The sequence below is a fragment of the Ictalurus punctatus genome, chromosome 3 (genome assembly GCF_001660625.3).
Source record: "Ictalurus punctatus breed USDA103 chromosome 3, Coco_2.0, whole genome shotgun sequence".
In the NCBI taxonomy this organism is placed as follows: Eukaryota; Metazoa; Chordata; class Actinopteri; order Siluriformes; family Ictaluridae; genus Ictalurus; species Ictalurus punctatus.
The window spans coordinates 6,375,963-6,391,498 of record NC_030418.2 but is presented as its reverse complement, the minus strand read 5'-3'; the positions used below and the strand labels follow the sequence as shown (position 1 = coordinate 6,391,498).

The 15,536-nt window shown below is 38.0% G+C and overlaps 1 protein-coding gene across 2 annotated transcripts; it reads left to right on the top strand.

The window, feature by feature from the left end:
* Window positions 1-6,550, top strand: si:ch73-52p7.1 (uncharacterized protein LOC100321084 homolog). 2 transcript variants are annotated; one of them, XM_017463206.3, is made up of 5 exons: window positions 1-451; window positions 557-710; window positions 3,395-3,592; window positions 4,185-4,348; window positions 5,517-6,550. In XM_017463206.3, exon 5 carries the CDS (start codon window positions 5,751-5,753, stop codon window positions 6,402-6,404), a length of 654 nt encoding a protein of 217 aa, XP_017318695.1. In that variant the 5' UTR covers window positions 1-451; window positions 557-710; window positions 3,395-3,592; window positions 4,185-4,348; window positions 5,517-5,750; the 3' UTR covers window positions 6,405-6,550. The 2 variants fall into 2 exon arrangements, with proteins under 2 accessions (XP_017318695.1, XP_017318694.1); XM_017463205.3 differs by lacking the exon at window positions 4,185-4,348.
* Window positions 6,551-15,536: the final 8,986 nt, after the last annotated feature.

Here is a 15,536-nt window from a genome sequence, read left to right as displayed (position 1 = left end):
CTCTGGGTAACTAAAATTCTCTGGTTTTGATTCTCTGGGTAACTGAAAATCTCTGGTTTTTGTTCTCTGGGTAACTGAAACTCTCTGGTTTTGACTTTCTGGGTTATTAGAAATCCCTGGGTTCTGATTTTATGTGTAAATTGAAACCCCTGGTTTTGATTCTATGTGTAAGTGGAATAGCCCTTTTCTGGAACATAAGAGTAGGGTAGATGAGCTCTTTTTTTAACCCTATTGGTAGTGAGATCATAGTCTTCTTGAAACATATGGGTTATTTACTGTGTAAGTACAGTATAAATACTGGAGCTTAAGCTCAGGGTATTGGGATCACTTCTGAGAATTCTCATCGGTGTGGATCACGTGTGGTGGAATGGAACAATAAAGCTGGACCCTTGCTTCTTCTCACTCACGGCTGGTGTATTTTTTCTATCTCCAACTGGGCTCAGAGGTAGATGTGAGTATTGGCTTCTATTTTGAATTTTAAGTGTTTTTGGGTAATAGGCTAAATTTGAGCCAACAGGAGATTGTGACAAAAATGAAGAGGAATTTTATCTTTCAGCATGACATCGACCTGAAGCACACCTCCAAATCAACAACAAAATGGCTTCAAAGTTTTGGAATAGCCCAGCCAGAGTGCAGACCTAAATACAATCAAGACTCTGTGAGGTGACCTGAAGAGGGCTGTGCACAGGTGATGTGCCAAACTGATAAAGGTAGAAAAGGTTCTGACATGATTTATCTTGGTTTAATTATCATTACTCATATTATCACATATGATCACTTAGAAATTAGTGTTAAATTAGTTACCCTTGAGCAGTTAACAGATTTAAAAACCCTAGTCTGGATTCTGAATGCCTGAATCACTTGAACATTGTATTGCCAATGGTGCAGCACAATCTTGGTTTTTACTTTGAGTTATGGATATATAATTTTCCTTTTATCACTGATGGATGGGACAAATGAGCCTTTTGTTTTAAAGCTTGGAACCGGTGACTAGAGAAACCGATTCAGTGTCTAAACACCGAACAGTGGCGACATCTGCTGGTCAAATACGTGTAAGTGCATCGCATCGAAAATGTAAACGCCTAACTGCTACTTTATACATACTGCACACGTGATTAGTGGCCTGATCACTAGGGGGCGCTCGATGAGCATAAATCTGAATTGAATTGAATGAACTAAAATGAAGTGAATGCTGTGTGGTTCGATCCTGAGATCAGACGATTGTCTGTGTAGAGTTTTGCATGTTTTTACATGCCAGCAGGTGGACTGGATAAGATAAATTGCTGTAGGTCTGAAAGTGTGTGTGTATGGTTCAATAATAATAATAATGCATACACCCATACATATGTACTGTACATACGTACACAATGATAATTACTGGTAATAAATAAATGTTACAAACCTCAGCCTAAAGACCATTGTTGCAGTTTCTGAAATATTCAATTTATTGTATATTAAATTGATGAAATTTTTTTTGTAGAATATTTTATATTTATTATTCACTCTAATAGTTTCCATGCTGTCTGTGGTGCTTCCTGCACACTAGTAAATAAACATAAAAAAGAAAATAATAATAATAACATATTAACCATATTCGATTAAATTGAGATCATTTCATTACTGTATTCATCAATATAGTTTTCATGAGTCATCCACCCCATAGCGGTTAGCACGTTTGCCTCGTGGGATTGGAGGTTCGATTCCCGCCTCTGCCCTGTGTGTGCAGAGTTTGCATGTTTTCCCCATGCTTCAGGGGTTTCCTCTGGTTACCCCCCCACACACACACACACATACAGTCCAGACACACACAAAGATATGCATTGTAGACTGATTGGCGTCTCTAAATTGCCCGTAGTGTGAGTGTGTGCAGTTGTGCCCTGCGTCGGGTTGGCACCCTGTCCAGGGTCAGAGGTGGGTAGTAATGTGCTATATTTACTTCGTTACATTTACTTGAGTAACTTTTTGAAAGAAATGGGATTTTAAGAGTAGATTTAACTGGCCATACTTATACTCTTACTCAAGGTCATTTTTAATCATGGAACCACCTAGTTTTTTAGCAGCTCAGCCCTGGAAGATAATGGGCGAAGAGGGGGAAAGCAAGACACACACACACTCTTCCTCTCTCTCTCTCTCTCTCCACACATATATACTTTCTCTTCTGTTCTACTCCATTGTCTGTTCTTTTGGTCTCTGTTGTCATACAGCTGATAAAGATAAAGACTGTTGGAAAAATGTTTGTTTTTCGGTGTGTGTGTGATATTTTTTGCTGAAAATGACAGGTTCTGTGTTATTGTACCCACCACAGGACTGGGATATGCTGCTTCTTCTTGAACCCAGGTTTTATGTCATATAAACAGAACAGACAGACTTTTAAGGAGAGCTGTGACTTACAGTTCTCCATGTAGTATGAGATTTAGGATTTTCCCTTCGTTTGAATCAGATCTAACTAGTTACTTGCTACTTGAGTAGTCTTCTCGTTCCATACTTTATTACTGTTTCTCAAGTCATTATTAAAATGATTATTTTTTACTGTTACTTGAGTAATTCTTTTTAGAAGTAGTACAATTTTTGACTACTCTACCCACCTCTGACCAGGGTGTCCCATGCCTTGTGCCCCGAGTTCCCTGGGATAGGCTCCAGGCTCCCCATGTCCCCGTGTAGGATAAGTGGTACAGAAAATGGATGGATGGAAGTCGTCCACTCATGATTATGTTTTACTTTTTAAACTCAGTGGATGAATAATATATTTAAGGGTTATAATCCACTGATCCACAGTTGTGTAACTCTTTAGGAAATATCTATATGTAGAAACACTTATGAAGGTCTTTTATTTGTTTGTTTGTTTGTTTGTTTGTTTTTACATGTGTCCTGCTAGTTTTTAATGATATAATACCTTTTGCGTTTTTTGCTCCATTTGCCTTACGTGACCAATAATTTCTGTTGCTGGAGTAGTTTATGAGAACTCAGTACCCAGAACTCACTCGACAGACAACTGCATCACTGCTGATAGATATTTATATTAAAATTTAGGATGAATGTCTCTTTAAATAATAAAAAAAGAAATGTGCTTGGTGCTTTCACAGTGTGGTCTGATCTCATAGCTTTGGGAGTTCAGTGCTATGAATCCAAACAAGAAGTCCAATGTCTGTTAGATTGCACCACCTCTAAAATCATCACGTGTTCTGGATAAAATCCCAAATGCTATGGCTGTCATATTGCATACTTTCTGAGCTGAAATGAAACACTATGAGTGCATATAATGCACCGTAAAACTATTTTGCTTTTCTATTATCCAAAGACCAACACACACCGCTCTGGATGTCGGAGGGTGTTTTAAATTATCTGCGCCGACGTCATATTTGTGAGCGAGTGCCTCATGTTGTTCCATCTGTAGTTTAGGTTTTCCTGCTTGACTTGGCCGGTCATGCATAGCAAGATGCTGAGGACACTGTCTGTGGCTTTGGCAAGCACTGCGGATTTACTGAGTCCAGTGAAAACTTCGTAACTTCCCACATTCCTCGTCAGTCCCTTAGATCCACAGATTGGGAAAAGGTCTTGTGCTGGACATTTCTGTATTGATGAGCCATAGCAGGTAACCATTCTTTCTTTCTTTCTTTCTTTCTTGCTCTCTTTTGCTTTTGCATAATTAACTGTTAGCTTTAGCTTTACTTGATGTTGTGGTGTTTGTATTAGAGAAAACAGAATGTTGCCCCAGATGGATATTTGTTTGAACACAATTACATAACCTTAATGAGTGTAAGATAATTCATATATTAAGTGTATGCTTTATTCAAAGATAAAAGGGTCTTCGTAGCTTGTAGTATACTAATTATTGTTTTTGGCAAAACAGGCTGTCATGTAACAAGATTCTGGAGAGTTTTCTAAGTTTGGAAAGAGTCAACCTAAGTTATTCTGCTGTTGGGCAGATTGTTACAATGGAATCTAACTGGAAATGAGTGACTAGTGAGTCAGATGTACATAGAGAATTCGATGTGTGAGTCAGACAGCACTAACATATGAGGATACTCCCCTGCTGTCTCAGTGTTGGTCATATATATATATATATAACAGTGTGGTTAAGAGGCGGGTAGAAAAAAATAACACACTGTGTGTGTGTGTGTGTGTGTGTGTGTGTGTGTGTGTGTGTGTGTGTGTGTGTGTGTGTGTGTGTGTTTTTATGATAGGGACCAAGTCTTGAGCCCGCCCATGCACATGTGGTCCCAGCATGAGTCAAGGGAGAAAATGAGGGCAGCAGTGTGTGTTCTATCCATTGGACCTGGAACAGAATAAACAGCAATTTGCTAAGCATTTGCCGTGTGCAGTCTGTTCACTGCAGAAAAGCAGCCAAGTGAGTGTCCTAGTTGTGAAAAGTGAGCCAGAGCAAGTGAAATTCCACTTAAACCAGCAGTTCTACAACTGGACCATTTCCCATAACAGCAAAGGCTTTCTGTGACAAATAAAGACACAAGCGGAAGTCTTTGGGGTGAATGGAATTTAACCCTTCTTGCCTTTTAAAGATAAAAAGACATCAGTATAAGATTTCATTTTCGACACCCACATCAGATTATTTGCTGTTAAAATGAATTGTTTGGGGGGTGGGTTTGGGCTGTGGCTTAGTGGTTAGCATGTTTGCCTCGCACCTCTGGTATTGAGGGCCCGATTCCCGCCTCTGCCCTATGTGCGTGGAGCTTGCATGTTCTCCCCATGCTTTGGGGGTCCCCTTCTCCAGTCCAAAAACATTTGTTGTAGGCTGATTGGGATTTCCAAATTATCCAGAGTGTGTGAATGTGTGTGTGTTTGTGTGTGATTGTCCTCTGTGATGTGTTGCCACCCCATCCAGGGTGTCCCCACTTTGTGCCCCGTTTCCCCTGGAATAGGCTCCAGGCTCCCCACAACCTTGTGTTAGATAAGCAGTACAGAAAATAGATGGATGCATGGTTAGACGTATGGATGAATTATTTTATATTTTTGTGGAATCAAGCGCAACAGCACCACCAGTGGTTGTAAGAAAAATCTGCAGAATGATATGATAAAGTAAACCTGGGGCTGATTTCTTTCTAGTCCAGACGGTAGACTCATGCAGCCTATCAGTGATAGACATGTCAGGTGATTATATTGAGACACACCCTTAGATTTCGTGTGGATTAGAATTATGCGCTTAAAACACTTAAAAAGATAGAAATCATGAATGCAGCTGCAAAAAAAGAAAGTATACCAGCCTTCAAAGCTATGTTTTTATTGATCAGGGCCTAAATAACAATTGTACGGTCCTCACTGACTTCTATAAACAAATGAATAATTATTACTAGTTTGCCCACATTGTTCTTCTTATTCTGTCCCTTTCATTGTCAAGCTACTGACAGATATTAGAGTTTGGCTACCCATTAAATATCACCAACAGCCATCACTGTCTATATTTGTCATATTTAGCATGCCTTTTAATCACATTTCCTGAAGCAGTACTTGTGCAATACTTTGTGCGAACTTCTTATCTGTATTCTTTTTCTCATTCACAGAAGACCCTACTCTGGTGCCTCTCTCAGGCCGTGCCTGCTGCCCAGAACAGCGCTCTCACTGTCCACATCACTACAGATGTTTTTCTATCATTTTCATTAAGACAAAGCCATTTGGAAAGGTTTCATGCGAACTAATTGACCTAACAGAAAGGCATAACTCTCAGTGGAACATATCAGTGGAACACACAGCAAAATTTTTGGTGACCTATACCACATGCCTCCAGCTTTGCAACAATGTCAGAGATAAATCTTTTGGGTCATGTGGGCTGTGTCGCTCTGTACTGTGTCCTGTCTCTGGTCATGCCGGCAATCCTGCGTGCAGAGTTCACTCTGGCCAGCGTAAGTGAGCACCACATTATCATCTGTACATGCATGCAGGACCTGGTAGCCTGCAGCATTATCAACTCCAGTGAGTGTGTTTGTCACAACCACCCATTCTCCATGTTGGAGCACAACACCGGCCCCAGCACAGTGACTTACAAGCGTCTGACAGTGTGGTACACCTCACCACTCAACGTCGCACGCCTGCTGAACAACTCAGAGGTCCGCCACCTGGCACTGGCCAAGTGCAACTCAGCAAGAGGTACTTCGCTAGCTGTTCACTACTTCACAGTGAGGAGGCTGGAGAGGCTCTATGTCTCATACCCATTTTGGATGCCTGGGCAGAACCATGATATTGTGCTGGGTAGAGATGTGGGCATGCCTTACCATGAGGAGCCAAGGATAGCTGTCATTCACACGGATGTGTTGGTGGGGAAGGATGAGTTGAAAGCATACACAATGAAAACCATGGTGGACAGCAATGGCATGTCTCCATTCCCTGAAATGTTTATGCGGATGGATGAGCTTCCAGATATGTCCAGCATATTTGTATCTTTCTTGTACTAAGTGGCATTTGAATGCAAAGTTTCTTAGATGTGTCTTTCCTCCCTTAAAATTTTTTTTTTTTTATACCTTTCCTGAGGAAATATGAAAGATTATGGATTCTTTGGTTTGTTTCATCTGGGGGACTCTTAAAAGTGAACTAAGAACTATTTGTACTTCCTTACTTTGTTTATTAGTTGTTAATTTATTGGGAAATAATCAAGCTATAACTGGAAATGGCCTATCTGGACTAGTCTAATTAAGCACTTTTCTTGTAGCGCACATGCACTCACCATCCACTTTATCAGGAACACTCAAACCCCTGCTCATTCATACAATTATCCAGTCAGCCAATCATCTGGCAGTGGCGCAATGCATAAAATCATGCAGATACAGGCCAAGAGCTTCAGTTTAATTTTCATATCAAGCATTAGAATGTGGAATGGTTGTTAGTGCCAGATGTGTTGGTTTGAGTATTTCAGAAACTGCTGATCTCCAGGGATGATCACACATACCATACTTTTTACACATGAATTTACGCTGAATGGTGCGAAAAGCAAAAACATTCAGTGAGGAGCAGTTCTGTGGGCTTGTTGACGAGAGAGATCAGACTGGAATGGCCAGACATGGAATGGTTTGATCTCACAGTAAGTCTAAGGTAACTCAAATAACCACTCTTTACATCCAGGGTGACCAGAAAAGTTTCTCAGGTTGCGCAATATTTTACCCATCTTCTAATGGCTACTTCCAGCATGCACCATGTCACAAAGCACAAGTCATCTCAACTGGTTCTATGAATTTGACAATGTACTTCAATGGCCTTCCCAGTCACCAGATCCAGTAGAGCACCTCTGGGATGTGCTAGAACCAAAGAACAAATGTGCAGCTGACAAATGTAATGCATTCACATCAACATGGATCAGAATCTCTAAGAAATGTTTCCAACACCTCCTGGTATCCATGCCATGAAGAATCCATACCATGCTGTTCTGAGAGCAAAGTGGGCCCTACCCAGTATTAGTATGGTGTTCCTAATAAAGTGACAGTAGATGCTTACTGTCTAATATAAACTGTAAGACAAATCTAAGCTTATGATAACTCACAGACATACAGTAACAGCTTCACTAAAAAAGTGCACCTGCCTTTAATAAAACACTAATTTAGAATTGCACTTGAACCTGAGAGTGGATAATGAATAAGTCCTTAAATAAAAACCTTCAAGTATTTTGTTGGAACACTTGTTTAATTTTTCTTTACTTTATTGCCAAATGATCTGCTAATATTGTATGTCTGTTCTGCTGATATGCATCATTGCAACCAGTCACCAATACTGTCATTGTCCTCTATACAGTTCAGTACTCTGGGCATATAGTTGTAATGTGAAATCACAACACTAGCACATAGTTAACATGGAACATTCAAGTTCACAAATGCCCATATCACAGACAGTAAAACAGTTCATATATGCAGCAACCTGATATCTACAGTACTGGGCAAAAAAGAAGAAGATACTTGCAAAAATAATGAGAATAATGACAAGTTTAATCAATTTATAATAAAGTCCTATGTTAGTCCCATACAGTCCTGATGATGTTTATATATGAAACGTGGTTTATTAGATCATATGCACCTTTCTTTAACAACATGCATCTCTTTCTTTAACAACAGTTTCTCTTTTCTGATCCACGACTATGGAAGATATTAACATGTAATATAAAATGTTTTTTTTTTCTTCCACAGTATAAAGTAGGTTATTGTTAATTCCACATGTATAGTTTGGCCAGATAGAAACACTGCACAACTGTGTAACAGGGTCAGTCCACAAGGGGGAAGCATTGTTTCATACAGTATACATTCCTTTCGTTTAACCTGAATCTGTACCAAAAAAAGAAAAAATAATTACAGTAGGGTGAAATACACAAGTAGAAAATGTGCTATTAATAATATAGGCAATAATCTAGGGACAATCATTGTTACAGTCTTTTCCTGCACTGTGTTCCATTTTATTCCATTTATTCTAATGACATTTTTATTCCATCATTGTTTCTTGTGTTAAAATTGATATTCATGTTTACAAAGACAAATTTCCAATGTGCTTTTACAGTGTCCCCGGGTTTTTCTTCTGGTTGCATAGACTGTTGGATTTGTAAGAACTACTCAATTCATTATAATTCAGAAAACTTAAAACTGGTCTAAATTGACAACATAGATTACATCTATTAAATCTAGGACCTCTCAGTGTTCATTGGAAATCTTGAAAATTTATGTAGGACCCCTATTTCAAAAGATATCAAACAGAACCCTTTAAAAAAGTGACCAAATCTTAATTACCTATATAAAACCCTTGGAGGATTTTTTTTTTTTACATATACATGCATATTTCACAAAATGTGTTCTGCAGTTCAACCATTACAGATGAAAAAGAAAAACAAGTAGACACCATGTGCTGTTTGAAACATGTGTACATGATTCACTATCAAGTACACAGGCTGGTTTCAGTGAGCCCTGAACAGGGGGTCAAAGTGCCAGAGCATCCGATCATCCGATCAAATTACTTTCAGCAAGGCAGATGTTGGTATTTACAATTAATAATCTACTCTGGGAATTGGATGGAACCAGTTCAAACCACACATATTGCAATTAACAGAGCCCAATTAGCAACTCTAAACTTAGGGGTTTTTTTTTCCTTTTTTTTTTCTTTTCTTTCCGAAGTGCACTTGAGTAAAGGAGGGAAAAGGTATTAATGTCCTGTATACAATAAAACATTGGGCAGGTTGAGACTGGCATACATACATGCTTACACACATATACCCATGGTTTAGTTGTAAGTGAATATGAATACATGAATACATAATGAATAGATAATGCTTTCTTAACAGATATTTATAATAAGTAAACTATTCTCTCTCTCTCTCTCTCTTTTTTTTAAAGAAAGTTTGTCAGAAATGTTCAGGGCATCTGACTTTAGACTAGAGGTGTGCAACAAGTGTCTATGCACACAGCAAAAAATAAGTAAGTAAGTAAATAAGAAGTTTTTACTTTCAAGGTGAGTTCAGATTAGAAGCTTGTGGGACAAAGAAAGACCACATTCATTAACGTGAATGTGAGGCATTGCTCAATGCATTTATTGTGCTCATTCTTTCATCCTTAGCAATAGCCTGGTCAGCGTTTCAGTGGTTTAAAATGTTTATATTTTTGGAGCTAACTAAATTACTTAGAGAATATAGAAGGAATGGACAAACAAACATAATAATTGTATAAGCAGGATCTACAGTCGTGTTTCCATTGGCAGAGTGGTAGAGCTCATATTTTTAAAAAAACAAAATTCCAGATTAAATATGAATACAGATGAATATTTGAAGCACTGAAGATATAGATACAGATACAAACACAAATATTGTCATTGCGTTACACCCCTATTTACATCTTGTATTGATTGACACTATGCAGCTGGTTCTTCCTGAAAAGCTGCTCTCTAGACTATCAGGGACTGATTGCTGGGTGACACAGTTGACCTCTTTGATATGTGCCAGCCCACAGCAAGCATTGAGAGGCATGGACAGGGAAAGGGTGGGCTCTGTAATACCTTACACTTAACTGTGTGTGGATTTTGCCATAAAGCTGTGGAAGTCTATAAAAAAAAAATCAGCCTTTGATTTCCTCACCGTCAGTTTACCACCAAAAGCATTTTTATAATCAGCCTTTATTGTTCATTCGCTCCTTGAGGGAGATGCGCCCGTGTTCATTTTTTAAAAGGGCAAATCAACCATAATTCAGTTTATAAACTACGGGCAGGCCGCTGTGAATGCGTGGATGAATATTCATGAGCCTCGCTCAAGCTGCCACAGCGCCATGATTCATTAGGCATATGTAAATATCACTCACTTTAATTGCCCCTAAACTGACTCAACATAATGTTGTCATTAGCAAATTATTACTTATTTGTGAAACTAATGGTACAGTATGGCACGCGGTAAAGCCCCACATATATGATTGCAATTATGAGGGCCTTTTGCTCAGGCTGCTCGGTGCATGGAGCCTCATACATGCGTGATGGATTGTGGGTAAAGGCGGTGCAGGGGTAATGAGTGAGCTTAGCGAGGACTCGTCGCTCTGTTGATGAGCCAACAATTAAACACACTGGCAGTTTGATGGGTTTAGAGCAGTGGCTTAGTTCCGCATCCCACCCCAACCATCACACATGCAGCAGATCGGCAACATCCGTCTCTCTCATGCCAGTCTGCTACTGACATCAAGTTTCTCTAAAGCTGAAGATAAGCTGAGGATTGTTTTTAATAGTGACATGTTTTATGTAAATATATGCTAATATAATACTCTATAATAGGACTGGACAGAATTGTACACTGCAATCATATTGCTGCAAATGAAAATTGGAATACATACCGTGAACACTGCTATTGTGCATTATTTTTGGTGGGAAAATTTATATATATATATATATATATATATATATATATATATATATATATATATATATATATATATATATATATATAGTGATTTGTTGAATATGATTGTCAATTGCTCTGTAGTTTCAATATTGCAAACACCAAAATGATGTTGATTAAGAAGCATTATATTGTACACTCCTATGTCATGGATGTGAATTTGTGCATAATTGCTGAAATGGTGAATAAAAATGAGGCTGTTGATTAGTGAAATTTTATGCAAATACATAGCTACTTTTAACTGTAAAAATAAAAATAAGGCATTCATTTTATATTCACCAAGAAAACAATGACAAGTTAAATATTTGAATAGAATTACTGCTAAATGAATTCATAACCTAATTACAAGTATTTCAAATAGATAAATGTATTATTTGATCAGTTATTTATTTATTATAAGATTTAATGTGACAAAAGGAAAAAAACCCAATAAGACCTTCCACAGTTAAAAAAACAACCCTAAATGTGCTAATTAAAATAATTACAGTCTTGACTGTCATTTAGCCAGAAATAAAATGCATAAATTGCTGAATAAACTGAATACAAATGTTACACTCATTGAATTTCTTGTTCTTCTTTTTTTTTCGTTTTTCTTTATTATGAGAGTTTATATCTAGCCTCTCCATATAGGTTTAATGTTTTAGCACGAACATGCCGAAACCATAAGTCTAATGAAGTGTAAAAAAAAAAAAAAGGGAACATTTCCAAAGTATTTCATGTGAGATGTAATTACAGATAGCCCGGTTATTACATTTTAATGCATACTAATAATATTCAGATCTTCAGTTTACATTTAGAATATTTATGTCATTTTACAAATTCAGAATCAGTGATGCTCCAATATCTACATTGTGAGCATTTCTTCAGTGCTTGCAGTCTGATAATGGAGATCCAGCTCAGGAGGTAATTAAGTACTCACTGCTTCTTGACACCCTCGTTCTCGTCGCAGGCTGCAAACAGGACTGTTTAGTAGTCGGAGCATGCATGCCTAGGTTCATGGAAACAGCCCTGCCGCTGACCTCACCAGATCTCAAACCCGTAATTGGTGGCAATTCAGGAGGGAATTCAGTCGGGCATTTGTGCAGCAGTGTTGCACTTGATGAGGATGAGGATGTTTCTTTCTTGGCCTCCCCCACCCACGCAGTCTCTGGATTCATCCCCACCCTTCCTATTATCCTGTCCTTCCCTAGCCACTCGATCCCCAACTCCCAGTACAACACCACCCGCCCCCATCCAGAACATGCAAATCTTTTACAACCCAGCAATTAAGCTGTTTGGAGTTTTTTATGGGGCCAGTTGTGCTGAACAGAACAACAACTATGACAAAACAGGGGCCAACAAAAAAAAAGAGAAGAAGAGTGAAAGGCCAGCTAGAGTGAGAGAGGTGGGTGGAAAGCTAATAAACTAACGTGATGTATGAGAGTTCGCCAAACCACCCCCCCTTCCTCCCCAATGGGCTTCCACACCATATAAATTGGCATAGGGAATAAATTATGGATAAGGCATTTGAGCTTGATATTATAGCTTATTAATGTGTTTCGCCTCATGCATATCCCCCCATCTCACACACACACACACACACACACACACACACACACACCACTGACGACCCCTCTGTTTGTATGCAGGCAGGGACATGGTCACCTCATTGTCAGGGCATGTGGGTCTTTAGGTACAGATGGAAATGGTGCTAGGGGGTTCTTCGCTGCAATCTGCTAGACGCTGCTGCGACAAAACGCCTCATACATGCAAGTCCAGCAAAGTGCATGCAAGCATCTGGCACAGTAGTTATTCCCAATCCTCATCCTGAAGTGTTTTTTTCTCTGCCCCCAACACACCTGCGTCAACTTGTTAGCCTATTAAGGAGCTTATTTAATAGTGTGTGAGAGCTGTGAAACGGGAAAGTGTGTTCTGCAAGCCAGGGATAATCCAAAGATTTAGAATCACTCAAAGAGAAATGGTAATAAGAACGCCTAAAGATGAAGCTACTCAAAACGACTTCTTTCTATAAAGCACAACAGGTGGACGATGGAATATACATCATGGAGATAACATGTAGAGACGGCAATTTCTGGGATTTCTTAAAGCTAATATCCAAAAAGTATGCGTGATAGCAGATATAGCAGCAGTCCACAGTTACTTTAAGAACCAGGAATAGAAACCATTGCGATAGAGAAAGAGTTTTCAATTGTCTATGTGTGTCCAGAAACTAGAATTTAGCAGTCGGCAGGGGACAGGGCTGTGGCCATATGCCTCAGCATTGCCTTCTTGGTGTGCAGGCCTCCTGTCCGCCTAGACTTCAGGCCATCTGTTTAAGGGTGAGCTTTTCTTCCTCTTCCAGAGCTGAATGTGGTGTTGTGAGCAGAAGTATTGTTACTCGGCTAATGGTTAGGATTACAGCTCTAATTGCGTCTTATGGATCAAGACTTCAAAGAACTGCGCAAAACAGCAGCTCTGAATGTTCATCTGAAGTGCATCAATAATAGGGTATTAAGTTTTGCATAAAAAGCTACATCCTGTATGATTAAAAAAAAGAAAGACAAAAAAGATGGAACTATGGCTCGCCATCATAACCATCGTAAAACTGTTTTAAAAGTTTGTGGGGAAAAAAGTTTTGTTCTCGCATACATTGGGACTGGTGAGACATTAAAGATGACAAAGATAATCTTTTATTTTTAATATTTCTTAACAATGTTCAAAATCAAACAGTAAAATAAATTTGAATTAGCCACGCATACAATTAATAGTGCAATAAATAGCAAAAATAATAAAAAGCACAGAATTTAGTTTCACCCATCAACACTACATTTAAAATAATAATATATTAAAAATCAAGATAGTCAGGATTATCAACAGCCGGTTATGTATTTACTGTCTTAAACACCCGATCGCCATCTTTTGATGTCAATATAGCAGTACAATCTTTAAAAATATGAATAATAAATAATTATTTAAATATTATACACACTAAATATATTTGTTGCATCTACATGTATATGATAGTATGTTGTATTCACTTAATTTTTTTTTCAAATACTAATGCAGACATCTTCTTTCTTCAGGTGCATAATTGAAGTAAAAATTTTATATGAGCTCAAGACTATATCTATAATCTAAGTTCTACGATGCCTATCAGAAGTATCAGCACCCTTCAAAAAAGCGACCGTACTAAATAAACATTTCACACAATAATTCAAAATGTCCACTTAAACAACAGGAGAAACAACAAAATACAAAATTCTATCTGAATATTGACAACCCTAAGACATTATTAACAAATTATTATTCATTTGCCCTCAGTGCCCAGGGAACTCTTTGTTGCCTTTAAAAATGTCTTTTTTCACAAATGTAACGTTTCATATCCATTATATATATATATAAAACAACAGCAACAAAGAATGTTCAACATAAAGCATAATTTTGGCCATGACAAATGTATCATGTGCCTGAAACAGTTGGAATATTTCCAGGAATTGGACCACATAGTGAGGAGGGTGGTGAAGGAGAGAATAAAGAGGCCAAAGAGCACAGTTTTATCAGAACACAATTCTTGTGGTTTGCACATTTCAAATACATTCATAACAACCAGCTGTTTGAAAGCATTGCAACAAAGAAGGCATGAGAGCATGTCACAAAAAGCAGTTTCATCAACTATGAGTAGCATGAAACTATCAACTTTCGATTATCAGTACAAAAAGGGACTATGTGTGTGTGTGTGTGTGTGTGTGTGTGTGTGTGTGTGTGTCTGTATGTGTGTGTATATATATATATATATATATATATATATATATATATATATATATATATATATATATATATATACATATATATATATATATAAAGGCTGTTTTGCGGCTAATGTGAATATTGGTGCGTGTGAATATTGATGTTTTCATGAATGCTGCTAAGCACCATGACATTTTACAGGGAAGTGGTGGCTTGGTGGTTAAGGCTCTGGGTGACTGATTGGAAGGTCGGGAGTTCAGGCCCCAGCACTGCCAAGGTGCCACTGTTGGGCCCTTGAGAATGGCCCTTAACCCTCTCTGCTCCAGGGGTGCTGTACCATGGTTGACTCTGGGCTCTGATCCCAGCTTCCTGACATTCTGGGCTATGCAAAGGAAATAATTTCCCTGTGCATATGTATATGTGATCAATAAAGACTCATTATCATTATTTTAGCCCAAAACCTGGTTGCCTCTGCCAGGAGGTTCTCTGGACAAGATCATGAGCCAAATCAATATTTTATAAAATTTTGCAGCGACCATCTTTGGATGGATTTGAATATGATGTAGCCTAAAATTCCTCTACAAGTGTGTCCAACTTTGTTAGAAAACACAGGAAGACACTCTCTGGAGCAAGGTTGCTGATCATTTTGACCTTTTTTGAGTTTGCACTGCAAAATAAATAAATTAATTAAAAAGATCCTAGTAAGTGAAGATATCTTGAAAAAAAGACGAGTTGTATAATATTCTTAATTATGTAACAAATATAAGACCATTTAAGCCTGCTTCTAGAAAAGTTCACTAATTTCATGCTTAAATATTCTCTTTTTTTTACTGGCAGATAATTTGGCATCTTTTTCTAAAAATAAACACTTATGTAGAAAAAGGGTTTATAATTTTATATAAATATATTTGTTTAAAATACAATTTAATAAATAGAAATATTCATTGAATTTGACTACATT

What these genes read in the sequence shown, in the direction of transcription:
- si:ch73-52p7.1 (XM_017463205.3), top strand. Translation starts at nt 5,751, where the DNA reads ATGTCAGAGATAAATCTTTTGGGTCATGTGGGCTGTGTCGCTCTGTAC.